Raw genomic sequence first — 22,046 nt, forward strand, 5'->3', positions numbered from 1 at the left:
GTGTTCTAATTTCATTCTTTTACATGTAGCTGTCCAGTTTTCCCAGCACCACTTTTTGAAGAGGCTGCTTTCTCTCCATTGTATATTCTTGCCTCCTTTATCAAAGGTATGGTGACCATATGTGTGTGGGTTTATCTCTGGGCTTTGTATCTTGTTCCATTGATCTATATTTCTGTTTTTGTGTCAGTACCATACTGTCTTGATTACTGTAGCTTTGTAGTTTAATCTGAAGTCCAGGAGCCTGATTCCTCCAGCTCCGTTTTTCTTTCTCAATATTGCTTTGGCTATTCGGGGTCTTTTGTGTTTCCATAAATATTCTGAAATTTCTTGATCTAGTCCTGTGAAAAATGCCATTGGCAGTTTGATAGGGATGCACTGAAGCTATAGATTTCTTTGGGTAGTATAGTCATTTTCACAATGTTGATTCTTCCAATCAAGAACATGGTATATCTCTCCATATGTTTGTATCATCTTTAATTTCTTTCATCAGTGTCTTATACTTTTCTGCATACAGGTCTTTTGTCTCCTTAGGTAGGTTTATTCCTAGGTATTTTACTTTTTTGTTGTAATGGTAAATGGGAGTGTTTCCTTAATTTCTTTCAGGTTTTTCATCATTAGTTCATAGGAATGCAAGAGATTTCTGTGCATTAATTTTTTATACTGCTACTTTATCAAATTCATTGATTAGCTCTAGTAGTTTTTTGGTAGCATCTTTAGGATTCTTTATGTATAGTATTATGTCATCTGCAAACAGTGACAGTTTTACTTCTTCTTTTCCAATTTCTCTGATTGCTGTGGCTAAAACTTCCAAAAGTATGTTGAATAGTAGTGTTGAGAGTAGGCGACCTTGTCTTTTTCCTGATCTTAGAGGACGGTTTCAGTTTTTCAGCATTGAGAACGATGTTGGCTCTGGGTTTGTCATATATGGCCTTTATCATGTTGAGGTGGGTTTGCTCTATGCCTACTTTCTGGAGGGATTTTACCATAAATGGGTGTTGAATTTTGTCAAAAGCTTTCTCTGCATCTATTGAGATGATCATATGGTTTTTCTCCTTCAATCTGTTAATATGGTTTATCACATTGATTGATTTTCATATGTTGAAGAATCCTTGCATTCCTGTGATAAACCCCACTTGGTCATGGTGTATGATCCTTTTAATGTGCTATTGGATTCTGTTTGCTTGTATTTTGTTCAGGATTTTTGTATCTATGTTCATCAGTGATATTTGCCTGTGGTTTTCTTTTTTTGTAACATCTTTGTCTGGTTTTGGTATCAGGGTGCTGGTGGCCTCACACAATGAGTTTGGGAGTGTTCCTCTCTCTGCTATACTTTGGAAGAGTTTGAGAAGGATAGGTGTTAGCTCTCCGCTAAATGTTTCATAGAATTCGCCTGAAGCCATCTTGTCCTGGGCTTTTGTTTGTTGGAAAATTTTAATCACAGTTTCAATTTCAGTCCTTGTGATTGGTCTGTTTATATTTTCTATTTCTTCCTGGTTCAGTCTTGTAAGGTTGTGCTTTTCTAAAAATTTGTCCATTTCTTCCAGATTGTCCATTTTATTGGCATATAGTTCTTGTAGTAATCCCTCATTATCCTTTTTATTTCTTGCAGTTTCAGTTGTTACTTCTCTTTTTCGTTTCTTAATCTGTTGATTGGAGTCTTCTCCCTCTTTTTCTTGATGAGTCTGGCTAATGGTTTATCAATTTTGTTTGTCTTCTCAAGGGACCAATTTTTAGTTTTATTGATCTTTGCTATTGTTTCTTTCATTTCTTTTTCATTTATTTCTGATCTGATCTTTATGATTTCCTTCCTTCTGCTAACTTTGGGGGTTTTCTTCGTTCTTCTTTCTCTACTTGCTTTAGGTGTAAGGTGAAGTTGTTTGAGATGTTTTTTTGTTTCTTGAAGTAAGATTGTATTGCTATAAACTTCCCTCTTAGAACTGCTTTTGCAGCATCCCATAGGTTTTGGGTCGTCGTGTTTTCATTGTCATTTGTTTCTAGGTATTTTTTGATTTCCTCTTTGATTTCTTCAGTGATCTATTTGTTATTTAGTAGTGTATTGTTTAGCCTGCATGTGTTTGTATTTTTTACAGTTTTTTTCCTGTAATTGGTATCTAGTCTTACAGCGTTATGGTCTGAAAAGACACTTGAGACAATTTCAATTTTCTTAAATTTACCACAGCTTTATTTGTGACCCAAGATATGATCTATCCTGGAGAATGTTCCATGAGCACTTGAGAAGAATGTATTCTGTTGTTTCTGGATGTAATGTCCTATAAATATCAATTAAATCCATCTTGTTTAGTGTATCATTTAAAGCTTGTGTTTACTTATATATTTTCATTTTGGATGATATGTCCATTGGTGAAAGTGGGGTGTTAAATTTCCCTGCCATGATTGTGTTACTGTCGACTTCCCCTATTATGGCTGTTAGCATTTGCCTTATGCATTGAGGTGCTCCAATGTTAGGTGCATAAATATTTACAATTGTTATATCTTTTTCTTTGGATTGATCCCTTGGTCTTTATGTAGTGTCCTTGTCTCTTGTAATAGTCTTATTTTAAAGTCTATTTCGTGTGATATGAGTATTGCTACTCCAGCTTCCTTTTAATTTGCATTTGCATGGAATATGTTTTTCCATCCCCTCACTTTCAGTCTGTATGTGTCCCTAGATCTGAAGTGGGTCTCTTGTAGACAGCATATATATGGGTCTTGTTTTTATATCCACTCAGGCAGCCTATGTCTTTTGGTTAGAACATTTAATCCATTTACCTTTAAGTTAATTATCAATATGTATATTCCTATTACTGTTTTCTTAATTGTTTTGAGATTGTTATTGTAGGTCTTTTCCTTCTCTTTTGTTTCCTGCCTAGAGAAGTTCCTTTAGCATTTGTTGTAAAGCTGGTTTGGTGGTGCTGAGTTTCTTTACTTTTGCTTGTCTGTAAAGTTTTTCATTTCTCCATCGAATCTGAATGAGTTCTTTGCTGGGTAGAGTAATCTTGTTTGTAGGTTTTTCTCTTTCATCACTTCAAGTATGTCCTTCCACTCCCTTCTGGCTTACAGTTTCTGCTGAAAGATCAGCTGTTCACCTTATGGGGAGTCCCTTGTATGTTATGTGTTTCTTTTCCTTTGCTGCTTATAATTTTTTTTTTCTATTTAATTTTTGATAGTTTGATTAATATGTGTCTTGGCATGTTTCTCCTTGGACTGATCCTGTATGGGACTCTCTGAACTTCCTGGACTTGACTGACTATTTCCTTTCCCGTGGTAGGGAAGTTTTCAACTATAATCTGTCAAATATTTTCTCAGACCCTTTCTTTTTCTCTTCTCCTTCTGGGACCCCTGTAATTTGAATGCTGGTGGGTTTAATGTTGCCCCAGAAGTCTCTGAGACTGTCCTCAATTCTTTTCATTCTTTTTTCTTTATTCTGCTCTGTGGTAGTTAGCTCCACTATTTTATCTTCCAGCTCACTTATCCATTCTTCTGCCTCAGTTATTCTGCTATTGATTCCTTCTAGAAAATCTGTAATATCGTTTTGTGTTATTCATCAATGCTTGTTTGCTCTTTACTTCTTCTAGGTCCTTGTTAAACGTTTCTTGCATTTTCTCCCATCTATTTCTGATATTTTGGATCATCTTTACTGTAATTACTCTGAATTCTTTTTCAGGTAGACTGCCTATTTCCTCTTCGTTTGGTCTGGTGGGTTTTTACCTTGCTCCTTCATCTGCTGCATATTTCTCTGTCTTCTCACTTTGTTTAACTTACTGTGTTCGGGGTCTCCTTTTTGCAGGCTGCAGGTTCACAGTTCCTATTGCTTTTAGGGTCTGCCTCCAGTTGGTGAGGCTGGTCCAGTGACTTGTGAAGCTTCCTGGTGGAGTGGACTGGTGCTTGTGTTTTTGTGGGTGGGGTGGATCTTTTCTCTCTCGTGGGCAGGGCTGCTTCTGGTGGTCTGTTTTGGGTTGTCTGTGAACTTAGTATGATTTTAGGCAGCCCCTCTGCTAATGTGTGGTGTTGTGTTCCTGTCTTGCTAGTTGTTTGGCATGGTGTGTCCAGCACTGGAGATTGCTGGCTGTTCGTGGAGCTGGGTCTTCACATTCAGATGGAGAGTTCTGGAAGAGCTCTTGCCATTTGATATTATGTGTGGCTGGTAGGCCACTGGTGGTCCAATGTCCTGAATTTGGCACTCCCACCTCAGAGGCTCAGGCCTGACACCAGGTCGGAGCACCAAGACCCTGTCAACCACATGGCTGGGGTCAAGTGAAAGAGGCCCTAAACCATCAAAAGCTATATCCAATATCCAGCTGGGAGATCTGAGCGGCATGAGCGTGGGCTTGTCTGTGGTATGGCTGCTGGGCACAGGCGGGGTTTTCAGCCAGGTCCAGTACAAATTCCGCCAGTCAGAACTTGCTGGTAGATTCCTCAGAGTATATGGGGGTATATGTATACGTATAGCTGATTCACTTCATTATACAGCAGAAATTAACACAACAATGTAAAGCAATTATACTCTAATACAGATTTTTAAAATAATTAATTAATTAAATACAGTAAAAAAAAAAAAAAAAAGGAATGTTTATATGCTCAATGTTTAGAAAGTAATCATTGAAATTATTTCACCAAAAAGTGGGGTAATCAGAAGCTGATGATTTAAAATATTTGGATACTCTGAAGTGCAAAACAGTTTTGATGCATAGCTCTCAACCTGCCAATTTGAACCCTGTCATACAAACACTCAACTCAAGTACTTTTCTCCTTGATCCTCTTCTTTGGTTATTTGTTGAGAAGCTGAAAGTGTTGCTCAGAGGCACCTAACTTAGCACAGCAACTATATCCAGCTTTTCAGCAGTGATTTTGAAAAGGAGGACAGAATATTAAAATATTGGCTTTAAATGGTAGTTTTATTCACTAAATATGTAATGGTGGAAAAATAAATATGTCAATTAATTAATACGTAACTATTAAATGCCACATCAAACTTACCTTTACAGCACAATAATCAAAAAATCCAGTCTCTGAAAATATGGCTACTAAAATCATCTGTGGGGAAAAGAGTAAAAGGAGACAAGGAGAATGTTTCAGCATTCAGCACCATCCTGAAATGACACCAGAGTGATCACTTTCAAATCTGATCTCTGGCCTCTGCGTGAAAGCTACCACCTCATCAAGCTTCTCACTCTCTTGATGAGTGTGGGTCACTTACTAACTCCCTGAGTCAAGTCCCTTGCTAGTGGGTTTGCACCTCTATATTTGTCCAGGGATATGTGCCCAAGGTACATTATCATTCTACCTGATCTTGACAGTGAACACTGTGTTATAATTACTCTCTGTCTTATAGACCAGGAAACTGGCAGGCAGAGACGGAAGGTGACTCACTCACAGTCACAAAGCTAGAAACAGGGAACGAAATGGGACAGAATGTGGCCTTCTACACCTAAATGTCCATACAAGCAACAATTCAATGTTTTAAGAGTTTTAAACTGGCTTAAATTTTGTTTCCTAAAATAATTTAACAGATTTTTGTCACCAATTTGATCAAGACAAGCAAATAAGAGTAGTTACATTGAAATGATTATTCTCTGGGTTCTATATGAACCCAGAAGGCCTACTCAATTGCGTTTTTCTACTGATGACACTGAGTTGGTGAGAATAATCATCCTAGATAGTAACAAAAAGTAATGTCCCATTTATTCTAAGTCTAATCAACCAGACATATCAACCAGCCTGAACTTTCTGGAAGATTCTCTATTCTACCTCCTTAGATGGTGACGTACCACGTGCTGAACTTGGAGTGAGAAGACGCAGGTTCAAATATCAATTCTGCTACTTAGGAGTAATGTAATTTTGAACAAAAATTTTATTTAATTCTCTGTACTTTGGTTTTCTCACTTCATCTCTAAATGTCTGTTCCTTGTAAGGTTGTTGTGGAAATTCAATAGCATTATGTAAACTAAAGTACTTAGAAAAGAGTGGGCCCAATACTGTCTTTCAAATAAACAGTGCAAAACGAAAAATGTCCAGAAATTAATTTAGACTCAGTACAAATATCTACCTTGTCTAGCATGACCAACAAGATTCATCCTAACCCAAATGGCCACTGTGAGGCCATTTATAGAATGTGGAGCTTCACACACCAATGGAAGCTTCACATGAACGTGGATGGGTAGGTCCTGTGTGGTCTTCCACTGTCATGGTGAAGCTGTTCCACACGTCAGCTGCCAGAACCACCCAGGAGATGCTGGAACTCAGGGACTGGGTAAGTGGCCACATGGGTGGTTGACTGGCATGCAACAGGGTGGAAAGGGCAGGGGCCTAGTTATATAGACTGTCTCTGCACCCCGCAAAGTTCTACCAATTCCATTTGAGAAAAAAAATTAAACCACTCATTTTAAAAATTCTAACCACCCCCAGTAGCTCCAAATGTAACTATATTAAGAAGGTAATTAAAGTGAAGCCCTGGGCTTCCATGGTGGCGCAGTGGTTGAGAGTCCGCCTGCCGATGCAGGGGATGCGGGTTCGTGCCCCGGTCCCGGAAGATCCCACATGCTGCGGAGTGGCTAGGCCCGTGAGCCATGGCCGCTGAGCCTGCGCATCTGGAGCCTGTGCTCCGCAACGGGAGAAGCCACCAACAGTGAGAGGCCCACATACCGCAAAAAAAAAAAAAAAGTGAAGCCCTAACCCAGTATGACTGGTGACCTTATAAGAAGAAGAGATGAGGACACAGATATGCCCAGAGGGACAATCATGTGAGGACACAGGGAGATGATCATCTACAAGTCAAGGAGAGAAGCCTCAGAGGAAACCAACCCTGCCAACACCTTGATCTCAGACTTCCAACCTCCAGAACTGTGAGGAAATACAGTTCTGTTGTTTAAGTCACCCAGTCTGTGGTACTTTATTATGTCAGCCCCAGAAAACTAATACACCAATCATTTAAGTTTTTTTTAAAACCTATTTTATAAGCCATCTGGTATGCCTTCCTTCTTCTTTCCATAGGCCCAAACCCTATACACTTCAGTACCCAATACATTCGTTCCTCTATGAAGCCTGAGTTCAGAGCACTGACCTGCCTCCCACTCCACCCACAGAGTAGGCAGCCATTTCGGGCCACACTGAAGCCTAGAGCAGCAGGGCCCTCCATGGTGCTAGGGCAGAAAGAATATTAGCAAGGAGGTGAGGGCATGTGGTGACCTGCTTTACACAGTGTGAGTCTTCTAGCCCTGAGAGGAAATACCCTCCTCAAATCACAGCTGCTGTGGGTCTGTTCAAGAGTGCAATAGCCATTCCCACTGCTGTCCAGACACCTGTCAAATTCCACTTATTCCAGTTAAGTTTGTTTATGACTCATGTACCACACTAGCTCACTATTGTGTCTTAAAGTTCCCTTCCTACAAGTTCATTTGGTGACACTCTTCATAGCACACAGTAGAGGGGCCACTTGAAAATGTCTGTTTAACAGCACATATACAAACAATTACTTAGGGACAATTTCTTCATTTCTTCCTTTATCCATATAATTAAAGGTACTTTTCCAATCCTGAAAACCTTAAATGGTTCATCTGTTTAGGATATTCCGTTTTATATTTTAAGTACAGTAACTTTTAAAAATTTCTAAATTTTCTGAATGGCAAGATTATTTCACTGTCAGACAGGACTTAGGCTGAAATTTTACAGCTAACTAATCAAAGCACCAATCACTCCATTCCTCCTCAGAAGAAATCAGCTAGACCTGCACAAACACTTCTCAATCAAGCCCTAATTGTCAAGCATCACATTGTCTTTAAGAGTCAGCAGTGGCAAAAGAGAAGGTCCAAGGTTACAGCAAGCTTGGGGCCCTGTCCCACTGGGAGGACTGTCATTACCATGCCAAACAGCAGGGCCAGAGTCTCGAAATCAATCCACTCCACCACGTGGGTCAGGCTAGGTCTCTGCAATCAAAGCACAAATTTGCCAATTAGTCCTGGGCATCATCCTCCTGGTGATAAACTGTAAATATGTGCCACCCTTTACAGAAAACCCACTCATTGGACCAGAGTCGAAAGTCACACCATCTGCTTGCCTTCAAAATCAGATTATATCATCACTGAAAAACACTCGTGACCCAAAGCATAATAACGTCAAACCTATGCACTTGACAATTAAAAAAAAGCAGATTTCTTAAGCCCCGTCCATGTCCTTAAGGGAAGGTAGAATCATGGGGGACTGGGAACCCAGACTGGGAACTGAGGGCACTTGGAGAGCCTGGTTGTTGGAAAAGGACTGCACAGTGGTCCAGGGAGTTTCCTGCAGCACAAGCCATGTGCCACGTCAATGGTTTCTAGAATGAAATAACTACTACTACACTACTCCTTAACAATTAATAAAAATAACAATGGCTTACGTGTAAGTTTTAGGATTCTGGGACATTCTACCCTTAGAGTTAATGTTTGTTTATACCAACTCTAGTCAAGAAAAAGAAAATTAAAAAACAATAAATAACTAACTGAACATAGCCCCAGTTATTATTCTTTGGTTGACTGATTGCCCTTTAGTAGCACTTTTCAGAACAATCTCTGGAATTCTACAGAGTTGCTTTCAATCCTAAGTTCTGTATGTTGCCACCTTGGTCAGTTCCAGCACTACTCCTCAAGATGGAGGCTCCACAGGCTCCACTTGGTCTCTCTTGCTTCCCTACATTCATTCCAATATCCCTGCAGGATGGACCACACGCAGACCCTGAGGGGTTGCTATTCCCCCCAGACTTGCACATCCAGGGACCTCCTGATGTCTGCAGGACAGAGCCCCAAACTCACTGTCTCCCACCTCACTGCTCCAGCCAGGATGGCCTCCTCTGGTTTCCATGGGCTGACAGTACATAGGGCCAGCTCTAACATAACTCAGCTGCATGACCTGGGCAAATTCTTGACCACCATGAGTCAAGCGTTTCCTCAGCTAGGGTGGAGAATAACACCACTGGGATGTGTGTGATAAAGTCAAATGTTAATTACTCATCAATGCTGTAAAGTTCATGCCACTAATGGGAAATGTGAAAGAGTATATAAAAAAAGTAAAATCACCAGCTAATGCCTGATTCTTGGACTGTCTTTGAATCTGCCATTCTATTGAGTGCTAAGCCATTGACTCAAAATGTTACACTTACATCTCCAATCACAGCCAGCGCTGCTAATGCCGCAAGGGAACCCAACATGGCTGCCAGTGTTCTGTGAACAATCTGGAAAGAAACATAGAAAATTTCTGCATTCTAATCCACAGGACGTTAAAACACACAGAAAGGGACTTCCCTGGTGGTCCAGTGGCTAAGAATCCACCTTCCAGTGCAGGGGAAGTGGGTTTGATCCCTGGTCGGGGAATTAAGATCCCACATGCCACAGGAAAACTACGCCCACACGCCACAACTAGAGAGCCCATGTGTTGCAACTACAGAGCCCACGCACTCTGGAGCCCGCACACTGCAACTACTGAGCTTACGCACTCTGGAGCCTGCGCACCACAACTAGAGAGAAGCCTGTGCACCACAACTAGAAAGAAGCCCACATGCCACAATAAAGAGCCCACAAACTGCAATGAAAGATCCCATGTGCCGCAACAAAGACCCAATGCAGCCAAAAATAAATAAATATTTTTTAAAATAAATAAAACACACAGAAGCCTCTATCAGTATAAGTATTTGTGAAGATTGGCCATTTTATACCATATCTGTTAGGACAATAAACAAAACGTGGGTTTCTTTGTTTCAGAGTCTGGATGCCCTAGAGACACACACAACCATCATCAGTCTGCTTTCTAAAGAAAGATTTCCTGCATAATTAGATGACCCTGAAGTAGAAGCTCGATAAAGTTTGTTCTATAAGGAAGCCTGCAGTAAATTATCATTAATTATTTACCATATAATCCATAGGCAACTGGAGAATTAGTTCCATAATATAAATCAATTCTGCCCAATTACTGAGACTGTTATAAAATGTTTAATCTGACTGAAACTTCAGTATTACCACTGAACCAGGAAAATACTTTTTCTATTTAATTATAATTCAAGTGGGCATGGAATTTCTAAGGCAAAATATAAAGAAAGGCAAAGATGCAGAGAATTTGAAAGCCTCAAACATTGCTGGTGCGAATGTAGAATGGTGCACCCTGAGCCGCAGCTGTTACCTTGGACCCCAGAGACTGCTGCCACTGCTGCTAAGGACCCTGTGTGCAAGGCAGGTCTCTTCCCACACCTTCCCGTAAGCCTCTGCAGCCAGCCACTGCCTTCCAACTTCCTTGGAAGAACACATGGCATGCCTCGGGCTCTTGCAACTTCATGCCAGCCTCTACAGCCCACAGGCACTCCCCACATATCCCAATTATGACTGCTGTATCCCTCCCTCAGCCCCAACCTGAGTGAGCAAGGGAGCCCTAATCAGCCACTGCTTTTGCCTCCTCTTGCTTGGGTGGGGAACAGATGCCTGAGGGAAGCCCACACGCAGAGGTGGGGCCAAAACCAAGGCTGAAACCCAGGAGCAATGTGACCAAAGATGAGAAAGGGAAATATCCCTGTGCAGCTGCAGGAGCAGTGGATTAAATCCCCACAATCAGGTGGGTAAACCCTGCAGCTGTGGAATACCTGAATAGACAATGATGGTTCCCACAAGTGAGGCTGCAGACTTTGGGGGCAACTGTGGACTTTGTGGGCAAGTACCCATGGGTCAAGATCAGAGTATGAGCTGACCCCACAGTGCCCACAGCAGGTCCAGAGAACTACCTAGGAGTATTGGAGGACTTCCTGGGTAGGCAGGGGTTGGCTGTGGTTCACTGTGGAAGCAAGGACACTGACAGCTAAGGACACAGGAAAATATCACTACTTTTGTTTTGTTTTGTTTTGTTTTTTTGGTTCTGTTGTTCTTTTTCTTTATTATTATTATTCTTAATTTTACCTTTCTCTTTACTTTTTCTTTTCTTTTTATGCTTTTATTTTTAACATATTTTTATTTAGTTTTTCCTAATTCTACTGTACTTTTTCATTATATTGTTTTTTTCCTTGTTTGTTTTTTTTCCTTTGCTTTGCTTTCATTTTATTTTTAACTATATTTTACATTTTTCTATTTTTACTTTACTAGTTTGTTGTTTTGTATTTTTTCCTTCTGCTTTCATCTTTCTTTGTCTTTACATTTTTTGGATAGTTTTTGTGTGTTTGTTTTATGCTTTCATTGCTTTTTAAATTAGCTTTCTGCATTTGATATGTTTCTGGTTTTATGTTTGTGTTAGTTTAGTTTTTAGTGTTTGTTTTCATTTTTGAAATTGTTTACTGGTTTGGTTACTCTCTTCTTTTCTCTTTTTTTCTTTTTTTTTCTTTTTGTGAGTGTTTGTATATATGTTTCTTTGTGTGATTTTTGTCTGTTTGGTTTTGCTTTTACCATTTGTCTTGGGGTTTCATCTGTTCATTTTAAGGGGATCTTTTTTACTTTTGTTTTTGTTTTGTTTTGTTTTGTTTTTACTTCTTATTTTTCTTGTGCACCGTGTGGCTTGCAGGGTATTGGTGTGCTGGACAGGTGTCAGGCCTGAGCCTCCGAGGTGGGAGAGCCAAGTATAAGACATTGGATCACCAGAGAACACCTGGTTCCATGGAATATTTATTGATGAGATCTCTCCCAGAGGTCTCCATCTCAAAACTAAGACCCAGCTCCACCCAACAGCCAGCAAGCTGCAGTGATGACTGCCTCACACCAAACAACTAGCAAGACAGGAAAAAAAAAAAAAAACCCACCCATTAGCAGACAGGCTACCTAAAGTCATACTATGCTCACAGACACTGCAAAACAGACAAATGGACATGGCCCTTCCAATCAGAAGGACAAGATCCAGCTCCACTCACCAGAACAGAGTTTCCAGTCCCCTCCACCAGGAAGCCTACACAAGTCACTGGACCAACCTCACCAACTGGGCACAGACAAAAGAATTAAAAGGAACTATGACTCTACAGCTTGCAGAAGGAGACCAAAAACACAGTAAGTTAAACAAAATTAGGAGACAGAGAAATATGCAACAGATGAAGAAGCAAGGTAAAAACCCACCAGACCAAACAAATGAAGAGGAGATGGGCAGTCTAACAGAAAAAGAATTCAGAGTAATGATAGTAAAGATGATTCAAAATCACAGAAATAGAATGGAAAAAATATAATAAACATTTAACAAGTACCTAGAAGAACTAAAGAACAAATAAACAGTGATGAACAACACAATAACTGAAATTTAAAATACCCTAGAAGGAACCAAGAGCAGAATAACTGAGGCAGAAGAATGGATGAGTGACCTGAAAGATGAAATGGTGAAAATAACTGCCAAGGAGCAGAAAAAGAAAAAAGAATGAAAAGAATTGAGGAAAGTTTCAGAGAACTCTGGGACAACATTAAATGCACCAACATTCAAATTATAGGGGTCCCAGAAGAAGAAGAGTAAAAGAATGGGGCTGAGAAAATATTTGAGAGATTATAGTTGAAAACTTCCCTACCATGGGAAAGGAAATAGTCAATCAAGTCCAGGAAGCTCAGAGAGTCCCATACAGGATCAGTCCAAGGAGAAACATGCCAAGACACATATTAATCAAACTATCAAAAATTAAATACAAAGAAAAAATATTAAAAGCAGCAAAGGAAAGGCAAGAAATAACATACAAGGGAATCCCCGTATGGTTAACAGCTGATCTTTCAGCAAAAACTCTGCAAGCAAGGGAGGAGCAGGATGTATTTTAAATAATGAAAGGGAAAAACCTACAAACAAGATTACTCTACCCAAAAAGGATCTAATTTAGATTGGACTGGAGAAATTACAACCTTTACAGACAAGCAAAGTTAAGAGAACTCAGCACCACCCAACCAGCTTAACAACAAATGATAATGCAACTGCCCTAAGTGGGAAACACAAGAGAAGGAAAAGACCTATAAAAAAAAAAAAAACCAAAACAATTTTTAAAATGGTAATAGGAACATATATATCAATAATTACCTTAAATGTAAACGGATTAAATGCTCCAACCAAAAGACAAATACTGTCTGAACGGATATAAAAACAAGACCCGTATATATGCTGTCTACAAGATACCTACTTCAGATCTAGGGACACATACATACTGAAAGTGAGGGATGGAAGAAAATATTCCGTGCAAATGGAAATCAAGAGGAAGCAGGAGTAGCAATACTCATATCAGAAAAAATGGACTTTAAAATAAAGACTATTACAAGAGACAGGGAAGGACACTAAATAATGATCAAGGGATCAATGCAAGAAGATACAACAAGAGTAAATATTTATGCACCCAAAATAGAAGCATCACAATACTTAAGGCAAATATTAACAGCCATAAAAAGGAAACGCGACAGTAACACAATAATAGTAGGGGACTTTAAAACCCCACTTACACTAATGGAGAGATCATCCAAACAGAAAATAAATAAGAAAACACAAGCTTTAAATGACACATTGGATCAGATGGACTTAATTGATATTTATAGGACATTCCATCCAAAAACCACAGAATACACATTCTTCTCAAGTACATACGGAACATTCTCCAGGATAGATAACATCTTGGGTGACAAATTAAGCCTAGGTAAATTTAAGAAAATTGAAATCATATCAAGCGTCATTTCAGACCACAACACTATGAGACTAGATATCAATTACATGAAAAAAAAATCTGTAAAATATACAAACACGTGGAGGCTAAGCAATATGCTACTAAATAACCAAGAGATCACTGAGGAAATCGAAGAGGAAAACAAAAAAATACTTACAAACAAATGACAATGAAAACACGACAATCCAAAACCTATGGGATACAGCAAAAGCAGTTCTAAGACAGAAGTTTATAGCAATACAATCCTACCTAAAGACACAATAAAAATCTCAAATAACAACCTAAACTTACACCTAAAGCAATTAGAGAAGGAAGACTAAAAAAACTATAAGTTAGCAGAAGGAAACAAATCATAAAGATCAGATCAGAAATAAATACAAAAGGAATGAAGAAAACAATAGCAAAGATCAATAAAACTAAAAGATGGTTCTTTGAGAAGACAAACAAAATCGATAAACCATGAGCCAGACTCACCAAGAAAAAAAGGGAGAAGACTCAAATCAACAGATTAGAAATGAAAAAGGAGAAGTAACAACTGACACTGCAGAAATACAGAGGATCATGAGAGACTACTATAAGCAACTATATGCAAATAAAATGGACAACCTGGAAGAATAAGACAAATTCTTAGAAAAGTACAACCTTCCAAGACTGAACCAGGAAGAAATAGAATATATGAACCAACCAATCACAAGCAATGAACTTGAAACTGTGATTTAAAAATCTTCCAGCAAACAAAAGCTCAGGACCAGATGGCTTCACCGGCAAATTCTATCAAACATTTAGAAAGAACTAACACCTATCCTTCTCAAACTCTTCCAAAATATAGTAGAGGGAGGAACACTCCCAAACTCATTCTATGAGGCCACCATCACCCCGATACCAAAACCAGACAAAGATGTCACAAAAAAAGAAAACTACAGGCCAATATCACTGATGAACATAGATGAAAAAGACCTCAACAAAATATTTGCAAACAGAATCCAACAGCCCACTAAAAGGATAATACACCATGATCAAGTGGGGTTTATCCTGGAAATGCAAGGATTCTTCAATATATGCAAATAAATCAATGTGATACACCATATTAACAAATTGAAGGATAAAACCATATGATCATCTCAATAGATGCAAAAAGCTTTTTTTTTTTTTTTTTTTTTTTGGGGTATGCGGGCCTCTCACTGCCGTGGCCTCTCCCATTGCGGAGCACAGGCTCTGGACACGCAGGCAGCTGCCATGGTTCATGGACCTAGCCGCTCCGCGGCACGTGGGATCTTCCCGGACTGGGGCACGAACCCGTGTCCCCTGCATCGGCAGACGGACTCTCAACCACTGCGCCACCAGGGAAGCCCTGCAAAAAGCTTTTGACAAAATTCAACACCCATTTATGATAAAAACTCTCCATAAAGTGGGCAGAGAGGGAACCTATCTCAACATGATATAGGCCACATATGACAAATGCACAGCCAACATCATTCTCAGTGGTGAAAAACTGAAAGCATTTCCTCTAATATCAGGAACAAGACAAGGGTGCCCATTCTCACCACTATTATTAAATGTATTTTGGATGTTTTAGCCATGGCAATCAGAGAAGTAAAAGAAATAAAAGGAATCCAAATTGGAAAAGAAGTAAAACTGTCACTGTTTGCAGATGACATGATACTATACATAGAATATGTATAGTATCATGTATCCTAAAGATGCTACTAGAGCTAATCAGTGAATTTGGTAAAATAGCAGGATACAAAATCAATGCACAGAAATCTCTTGCATTCCTATACACTAACAACAAAACATCTGAAAGAGAAATTAAAGAAACAGTATCATTTACCATTACAAAAAAAGAATAAAATACCTAGGAATAAACCTACCTAAACAGGCAAAAGAGTACTCAGAAAACTGTAAAACACTGATGAAGAAATCAAAGATGACATAAACAGATGCAGAAATATACATTGTTCTTGGACTGGAAGAATCAATATTGTGAAAATGACTACACTACCCAAAGCAATCTACAGATTCAGTGCAATCCCTATCAAATTGTCAATGGCATTTTTCACAGAACTAGAACAAAATTTTTTACAATTTGTATGGAAACATAAAAGATTCCGAATAGCCAAAGCAATCTTGAGAAAGAAAAATGTAGCTGGAGGAATCAGGCTCCCTGACTTCAGACTATACTACAAAGCTACAGTAATCAAGACAGTATGGTAGTGGCACAAAAACAGAAAGATAGATCAATGGAACAGGATAGAAAGCCCAGAAATAAACCTACATATATATATTTGACAAAGGAGGCAAGAATATACAGTGGAGAAAAGACAGCTTCTTCAATAAGTCTTGCTGGTAAAACTGGACAGCTACATGTAAAAGTGTGAAATTAGAACACTTCCTAACACCATACACAAAAATAAACACAAAGTGGATTAAAGACCTAAATATAAGGCAAGATACTATCAAACTCTTAGCAGAAAACAGAGGCAGAACACTCTATTACATAAATCACAGCAAGATCCATTTTGACCCACCTCCTAGAGTAATGGAAATAAATAACAAAACTAAAAAAATGGGACCTAATGAAACTTAAAAACTTTTGCACAGCAAAGGAAATCATAAACAAAAACAAAAGACAACCCTCAGAATGGGAGAAAATATTTGCAAATGAAGCAACTGACAGAAGATTTATCTCCAAAATATACAAGCAGCTCATGCAGCTCAGTATCAGAAAAACAAACAACCCAATCCAAAAATGGGCAGAAGACCTAAATAGACATTTCTCCAAAGACATACAGATGGCCAACAAACACATGAAAAGATGCTCAACATCACTAATCATTAGAGAAATGCAAATCAAAATCACAATGAGGTATCACCTCACACTGGTCAGAATGGCCATCATCAAAAAATCTACAAACAATAAATGTTGGAGAGGGTGTGGAGAAAAGGGAACCCTCCTGCACTTTTGGTGGGAATGTAAATTGATACATCCACTATGGAGAACAGTATGGAGATTCCTTAAAAAACTAAAAATAGAACTACCATATGACTCAGCAATCCCACTACTGGGCATATACCCTGAGAAAACCATAACCCCAAAACAAACATGTACTACAATGCTCATTGCAGCACTATTCACAATAGCCAGGACATGGAAAGTACCTAAATGGACTAATGAATGGATAAAGAAGATGTGACACACATATATATATAATGGAATATTACTCAGCCATAAACAAGGAACAATATTGTGTCATTTGCAGAGACGTGGATGGACTTAGATACTGTCATACAGAGTGAATTCAGACAGAAAGAGAAAAACAAATATCGTAGGCTAATGCATATACATGGACTCTAGAAAAATGGCACTGATGAACCTAACAGTAGAGCAGTAATAAAGATGCAGACGTTGATAATGGACTTTAGGACACGGGGGGAGGGGGAGGCTGAGGTGTAATGAGAGAGTAGCATTGACATACATACACTACCAAATGTAAAATGAATGGCTGGTGGGAAGCTGCTGCATAGCACAGAGAGACCAGTTCAGTGATTTGTGACCACCTAGAGGGGTGGGATAGGGAGGGTGGGAGGGAGGCTCAAGAGGGAAGGGATATGGGGATATGTGTGTGCATGTAGCTGATTCACTTTGCTGTATGGCAGAAACTAACACAACATTGTGAAGCAATTATACTCCAATAAAGCTGTACTTAAAAAATGGTGCAGCCATGGTGGGAAATTTAGGCAGTTTCTTACAAAGTTAAATAATAAATTTACCACATGACCAGCAATTCCACTCCTAGGAATCTACCCAAGAGAAATGAAAGCATATGTCCTGTTAAAATAGTTAAACGAGGCCATTGGACTGAGGTGGCTTTTTTTTTTTTTATTGGATTATAGTTGATTTACAATGTTGTGTTAGTCTGCTGTACAGGAAAGTGAGTCAGTTATACATCTGATATATATATATATATATATATATGTATATATCCACTCTACTCTTTTTTCTTTTCCCATGTAGGTCATTACAGAGTATTGAGTAGGTTCCCCTGTGCTATACAGCAGGTTCTTATTAGTTATCTATTTTATATATAGTAGTATGTATATGTCAAGCTCAATCTCCCAATTTAACCCTCCCCTGCTTCCCCCAATGGTAAGCTTGTTTGTTTTCTCCATCTGTGACTCTATTTCTGTTTTGTAAATGAGTTCATTTTTACAATTTATTTTTAGATTCCATATATAAAAGATATCATATGATATTTGTCTTTCTCTGTCTGACTTACTTCACTCAGTATGACAATCTCTGAGATGGCTTTAATGCTTTAGCAGCCTATGTAAGAAAACCAAAATCTAAGCTTGTAATGTGTCATGGTTAAGAATCGAAATCTAAGGACAACTGAGTATAGACAGCTAACTAGCCTTTCCCGAATAAGGCAAACACTTAAGCTATAGCCAGTCAAATCATTTCCTGGTTTTGCTTCTGTATTTTCTCTATAAAAACCTATCCCTGCTCCTGTTGGTAGAGCCTCCTAACCACTTCCGGTATGGCATTGCCCAATCTGAATCAATATTTGCTCAAATAAACTCTTAAAAATTTAATATACCTCAGTTTATCTTTTAACAGTCTACATAAAGCATGAATATTCATAGCAACACTTCAAAATAGGCAAAAAATGGAAATATTCAGAATGTCACCCATGGTGAGTGGATAAAACAAAATGCAGTACATGCCACAACATGGAACTACTTGATACATCTTTGTGACAGAAGAACACATTAGGCTAAGTGAAAGAAGTCAGACAGAAAAGACTGTATATTGTATCATTCCATTTATATGAACTGTCCAGAAAAGGTCATATAGAGAGACAGAAAGATCAGGATTGCTTAAGGCTGGAGGAAGCAATAGGGATAGACTGCAAACAGGCCCTAGGGATATTTATGGGGTGATGGAACATCTGAAACTATGTTGTGGTGATGACTGCTGTTAAGGTATGGATGTTTGTGTCCTTCCAAAATTCATATGTTGAAATCCTAATCCCCAAACTATTGGCATTAGGAGGTGGGTCCTTCGAGAGGTGGTTATGTCATGAGGCTGGAGCCCTCATGAATCGGATTAACTTCCTTATAAAGGAGGCTCTGGAGAGTTCCTTACCCCTTCCACCATGTGAGGATACAATAAGAATTCTGCAACCCTGAAGAGGGCCCTCACCCAACCATGCTGGCACCTTGATCTTGGACCTCCCACCTCCAGAACTGTGAGAAATAAATTTCGGTTGTTTATAAGCCATGCAGTCTGTGGTATTTTGTTATAGTGGCTCTAAGAAACATGGTACTGAGACATGGGGGAAGTGCAGTAATACCTAAACATGTGGAAGTGACTTTGGAACTGGATAATGGGTAGAGACTGAAAGAGTTTGCAGGGGCATGCTAGTAAAATGTTACATTGCCATGAAAAGATTGTCAAAAGTAATTCTGGTGAGGGCTTACAAGGAGAAGAGGATAGCTGTAGAGAAAGTCTCAATCTTCTGAGAGAATTCCTAAGTGGTCACGAACATTGTTGGTGGAGACATCAGTGGTCTCAACTAGAAATGAGAAAGATGCTACAGGACAATGGAGAGGAGGCAATCCTTGTTATAAAGTGGCTGAATTGTGTTAGTATTTTGTGGAAGGCAGAACTTATGACCAATGAATTTGGCTATTGGTGGAGGAGATTTTAAGAAAGCATTGAAAGAACTGACTGGTTCCTCTGGAGTGCTTTCAGTAAAATGAGAGAAGAGAAAAATGACTTAAAGAGGGAACTGATAATCAAAAAGGAAGCAGAACTTAAAAATTTGGCCTGTGTATATGAAATAAATAAGGAAGATCACTGAGGAGCTACATGAAAGGGCATGGTCAAATCTCGTATGACATTAGTATGGATCTGCCAGCCCAACAGAACCAGGAACTTGTCATCAAGACAACAGAGAGACTACTGAGCCATCCAAACAGAAGCAGACACCTACAGTCTGAGACAATCAAAGAATAACCCTGAAGGCGTTTCAGAGATCACCAGCGCTGCCCCTCCCATCACAGGCCCAAAGTGAAAGGGTCTGCTTGGCAGAAAGACTTCAAAGGAAGGGCCAGTGCTGCCTGGTGATGCTTCACACTGCAAGCTCCAGCAGACAGTATGCCCAGCAAAGCACAGGGGCACAGCTATCTCCACTTATATTTTGAAGGATGAGGCCACCTTGCGCCTTAGACTTGACCCAGGCATAGGGCAGCCAAGAGCATGGGGCCACAGCAGAAAGCCCCTGCCAGTGCAATGCCCAGTAGAGCCACAGACCAGTAAAGCCACTGGTATTTGATTCCAGCCCAGGAGAGCCACAGGCATGTGACCCCAACCTGTGAGAGCTGCAGCATGGGCTGTACCCAGCAAAGCCGTGTGCTGAGCAGTGGGGGCAGGACCCCTGCCCCAGTTGGCCTCAAGTTTGTGGACTTGCCAGGGACCTGCCAACTCCTCTGTCTTTATTATTTCACCATTTTGTAATGGGAATATCTATCCCATGCGTGTCCAACCACTGTATTTTAGAAGCTCGTTTGATTTCACAGATTTGGCATGTTTGGTTCACAGCAGGGAGAAATTTGCTTCAGCATGTACATTGAGTCTCATCCATGTCTGATTTAGATGATATTTAGATAAGACTCTGGACTTAGTCTTTTGAGTGGCTTCTGGAAAAAGTTAACACTTTGGGGGCTATTGGTGAGACAGGAAGACAAGAGTACAGCCATTTTGGAAAAGGACTGAGAGAATAGCCTTGAGCAAGTGAGCTTGACAGGCCCAGGAAAACAAAGTGCCTGAAGGCTTGGGCTTCTGAGGCAATAACCAGAGACCCACAGGAGTAAAAGCTCTATCTCTGTTCCCCTGATGTACATAGTTCCAAAGGACAAAATTGGGACTATAAATCCATCACGTAGCAGAATCACCAAACTTCCAGTTCCCTGAAAGATACAGATGAAGGCCTGACACACAATTCTAAGTTGTTTTTGTAGGAAGCTGACCCCCACCAGATGAAAAATGCTGACTGCAAACACAGAAACCCCAGACTGGTTGAAACAAGAAGACTGCTGATGCTCAAAACTTCACCTGGAGACCAACCAATCCAAGAATCAAGCCCAAACAGATGTGGCACTTTGCGGCCTCCTCCCTCACACTGCTTTTAAAACCCCTCCCTTAAAAGTTCTTAGGGGAGGTGACATTCTTCCACCTTCTCCCTTGTGCACAAGCTATAAATAAATAAAATTAAAAGCTTTCAATAAAAAGCTTTGCTTGCCTAAGTGTCTAGTGGGAGAGATATTCATTTCTATGCTGTCCAAGAATATGGAGAGGGACCAGGTACACTGGTACGGAATAAATGTATTTTGCATTCAAGAAGGACATGAATTTGAGGGGAGCAGGGTTGGAATGCTATGGTCTGAATGATAACTATGAGAAATAAATTTCTGTTGTTGATGAGCCTCCCGGTCTGCGTATTTTATTATAGCAGCCCAAACAGACTGAGACAGGCACTAAAGGTCCCTGGACACAGAAGGGAATTCCTCTGCTCTCAGCACAGATGGACACTTACAAGCCCCAGGACAGAACAAAAAAGCCCCTCTTCCCATCAGTCAGGAGGGACTCCCAGGGCGAGAACCACCACAACCCTCATATGACCTCTGGAGGAGGCCAGTGCCCCCAAAATGCAAGTACGGCTGCTTCCTGCTCACAGAACAGTCAAGGCACAGTGTCTACGCAGTGAGAGACAACCGTGGTCAGGAAATTAAAGCCAGCAGTGCCCCTCACAGAGCTCATGACCCACGCGGGGGGAAGCCATGGGTCTGCACCTTAGAACAAGCTAAAGGGAGAATGGGGGGGGGGGCAGATGCTCCTTTCACAGAGTCCTGAAAGAGCTTTAGGGCTTGAAATAATGAGATGTCCCTACACACCTATTAGAATGGCTGAAATTAAAAGTAGAAACAACACCAAATGCTAGTGAGGATGCAGAGACTGAATCACTTTCACATTGCTTGTCCAAAAAACTAAACATGCAACTACCATACCACCCAGCAATTCCACGCTGGGCATTTTATCCCAGAGAAAGGAAAACCTGTGTTCACACAAGCTCTGTACATTAGTAGTCATAGCAGCTTTATTTGTAATTGCCCCAAACTGGAAATAATCCAGATATCCTTCAACGGGTGAGTGGTTAAACAAACTAATACATTTGTATCACAGAATCCTACTCAGCAATGAAAAGGCACAAACGATTGATACACAAAACAACCTGGATCTCCAGAGAATTACATTGACTGGGAAAAAGCCAATCCAAAAATGTCACCAACTGTATGATTCCATTTATTTATTTATTCCATCTTATTCTTGAAATGAAAAAATTATAGAAATGGTGGACAGATTAGTTATTGTCAG

General features: G+C 39.8%; 1 protein-coding gene across 1 annotated transcript in view; it reads right to left on the bottom strand.

The window, feature by feature from the left end:
• The window catches only part of OCA2 (OCA2 melanosomal transmembrane protein), a 271,890-nt gene that overhangs the window by 170,261 nt on the left and 79,583 nt on the right, over positions 1-22,046 (bottom strand). Inside the window, exons 9-11 of the mRNA XM_007463772.1 lie at positions 9,134-9,205; positions 7,857-7,922; positions 4,978-5,034 (exon numbers count right to left, since the gene is read on the bottom strand). Of these exons, the coding sequence (XP_007463834.1) occupies positions 4,978-5,034; positions 7,857-7,922; positions 9,134-9,205 (195 nt within the window). The remainder of the gene's footprint in view (positions 1-4,977; positions 5,035-7,856; positions 7,923-9,133; positions 9,206-22,046) is intronic.

This window comes from Lipotes vexillifer, unplaced genomic scaffold (genome assembly GCF_000442215.2).
Source record: "Lipotes vexillifer unplaced genomic scaffold, Lipotes_vexillifer_v1.1 scaffold200, whole genome shotgun sequence".
NCBI classification, from domain to species: Eukaryota; Metazoa; Chordata; class Mammalia; order Artiodactyla; family Lipotidae; genus Lipotes; species Lipotes vexillifer.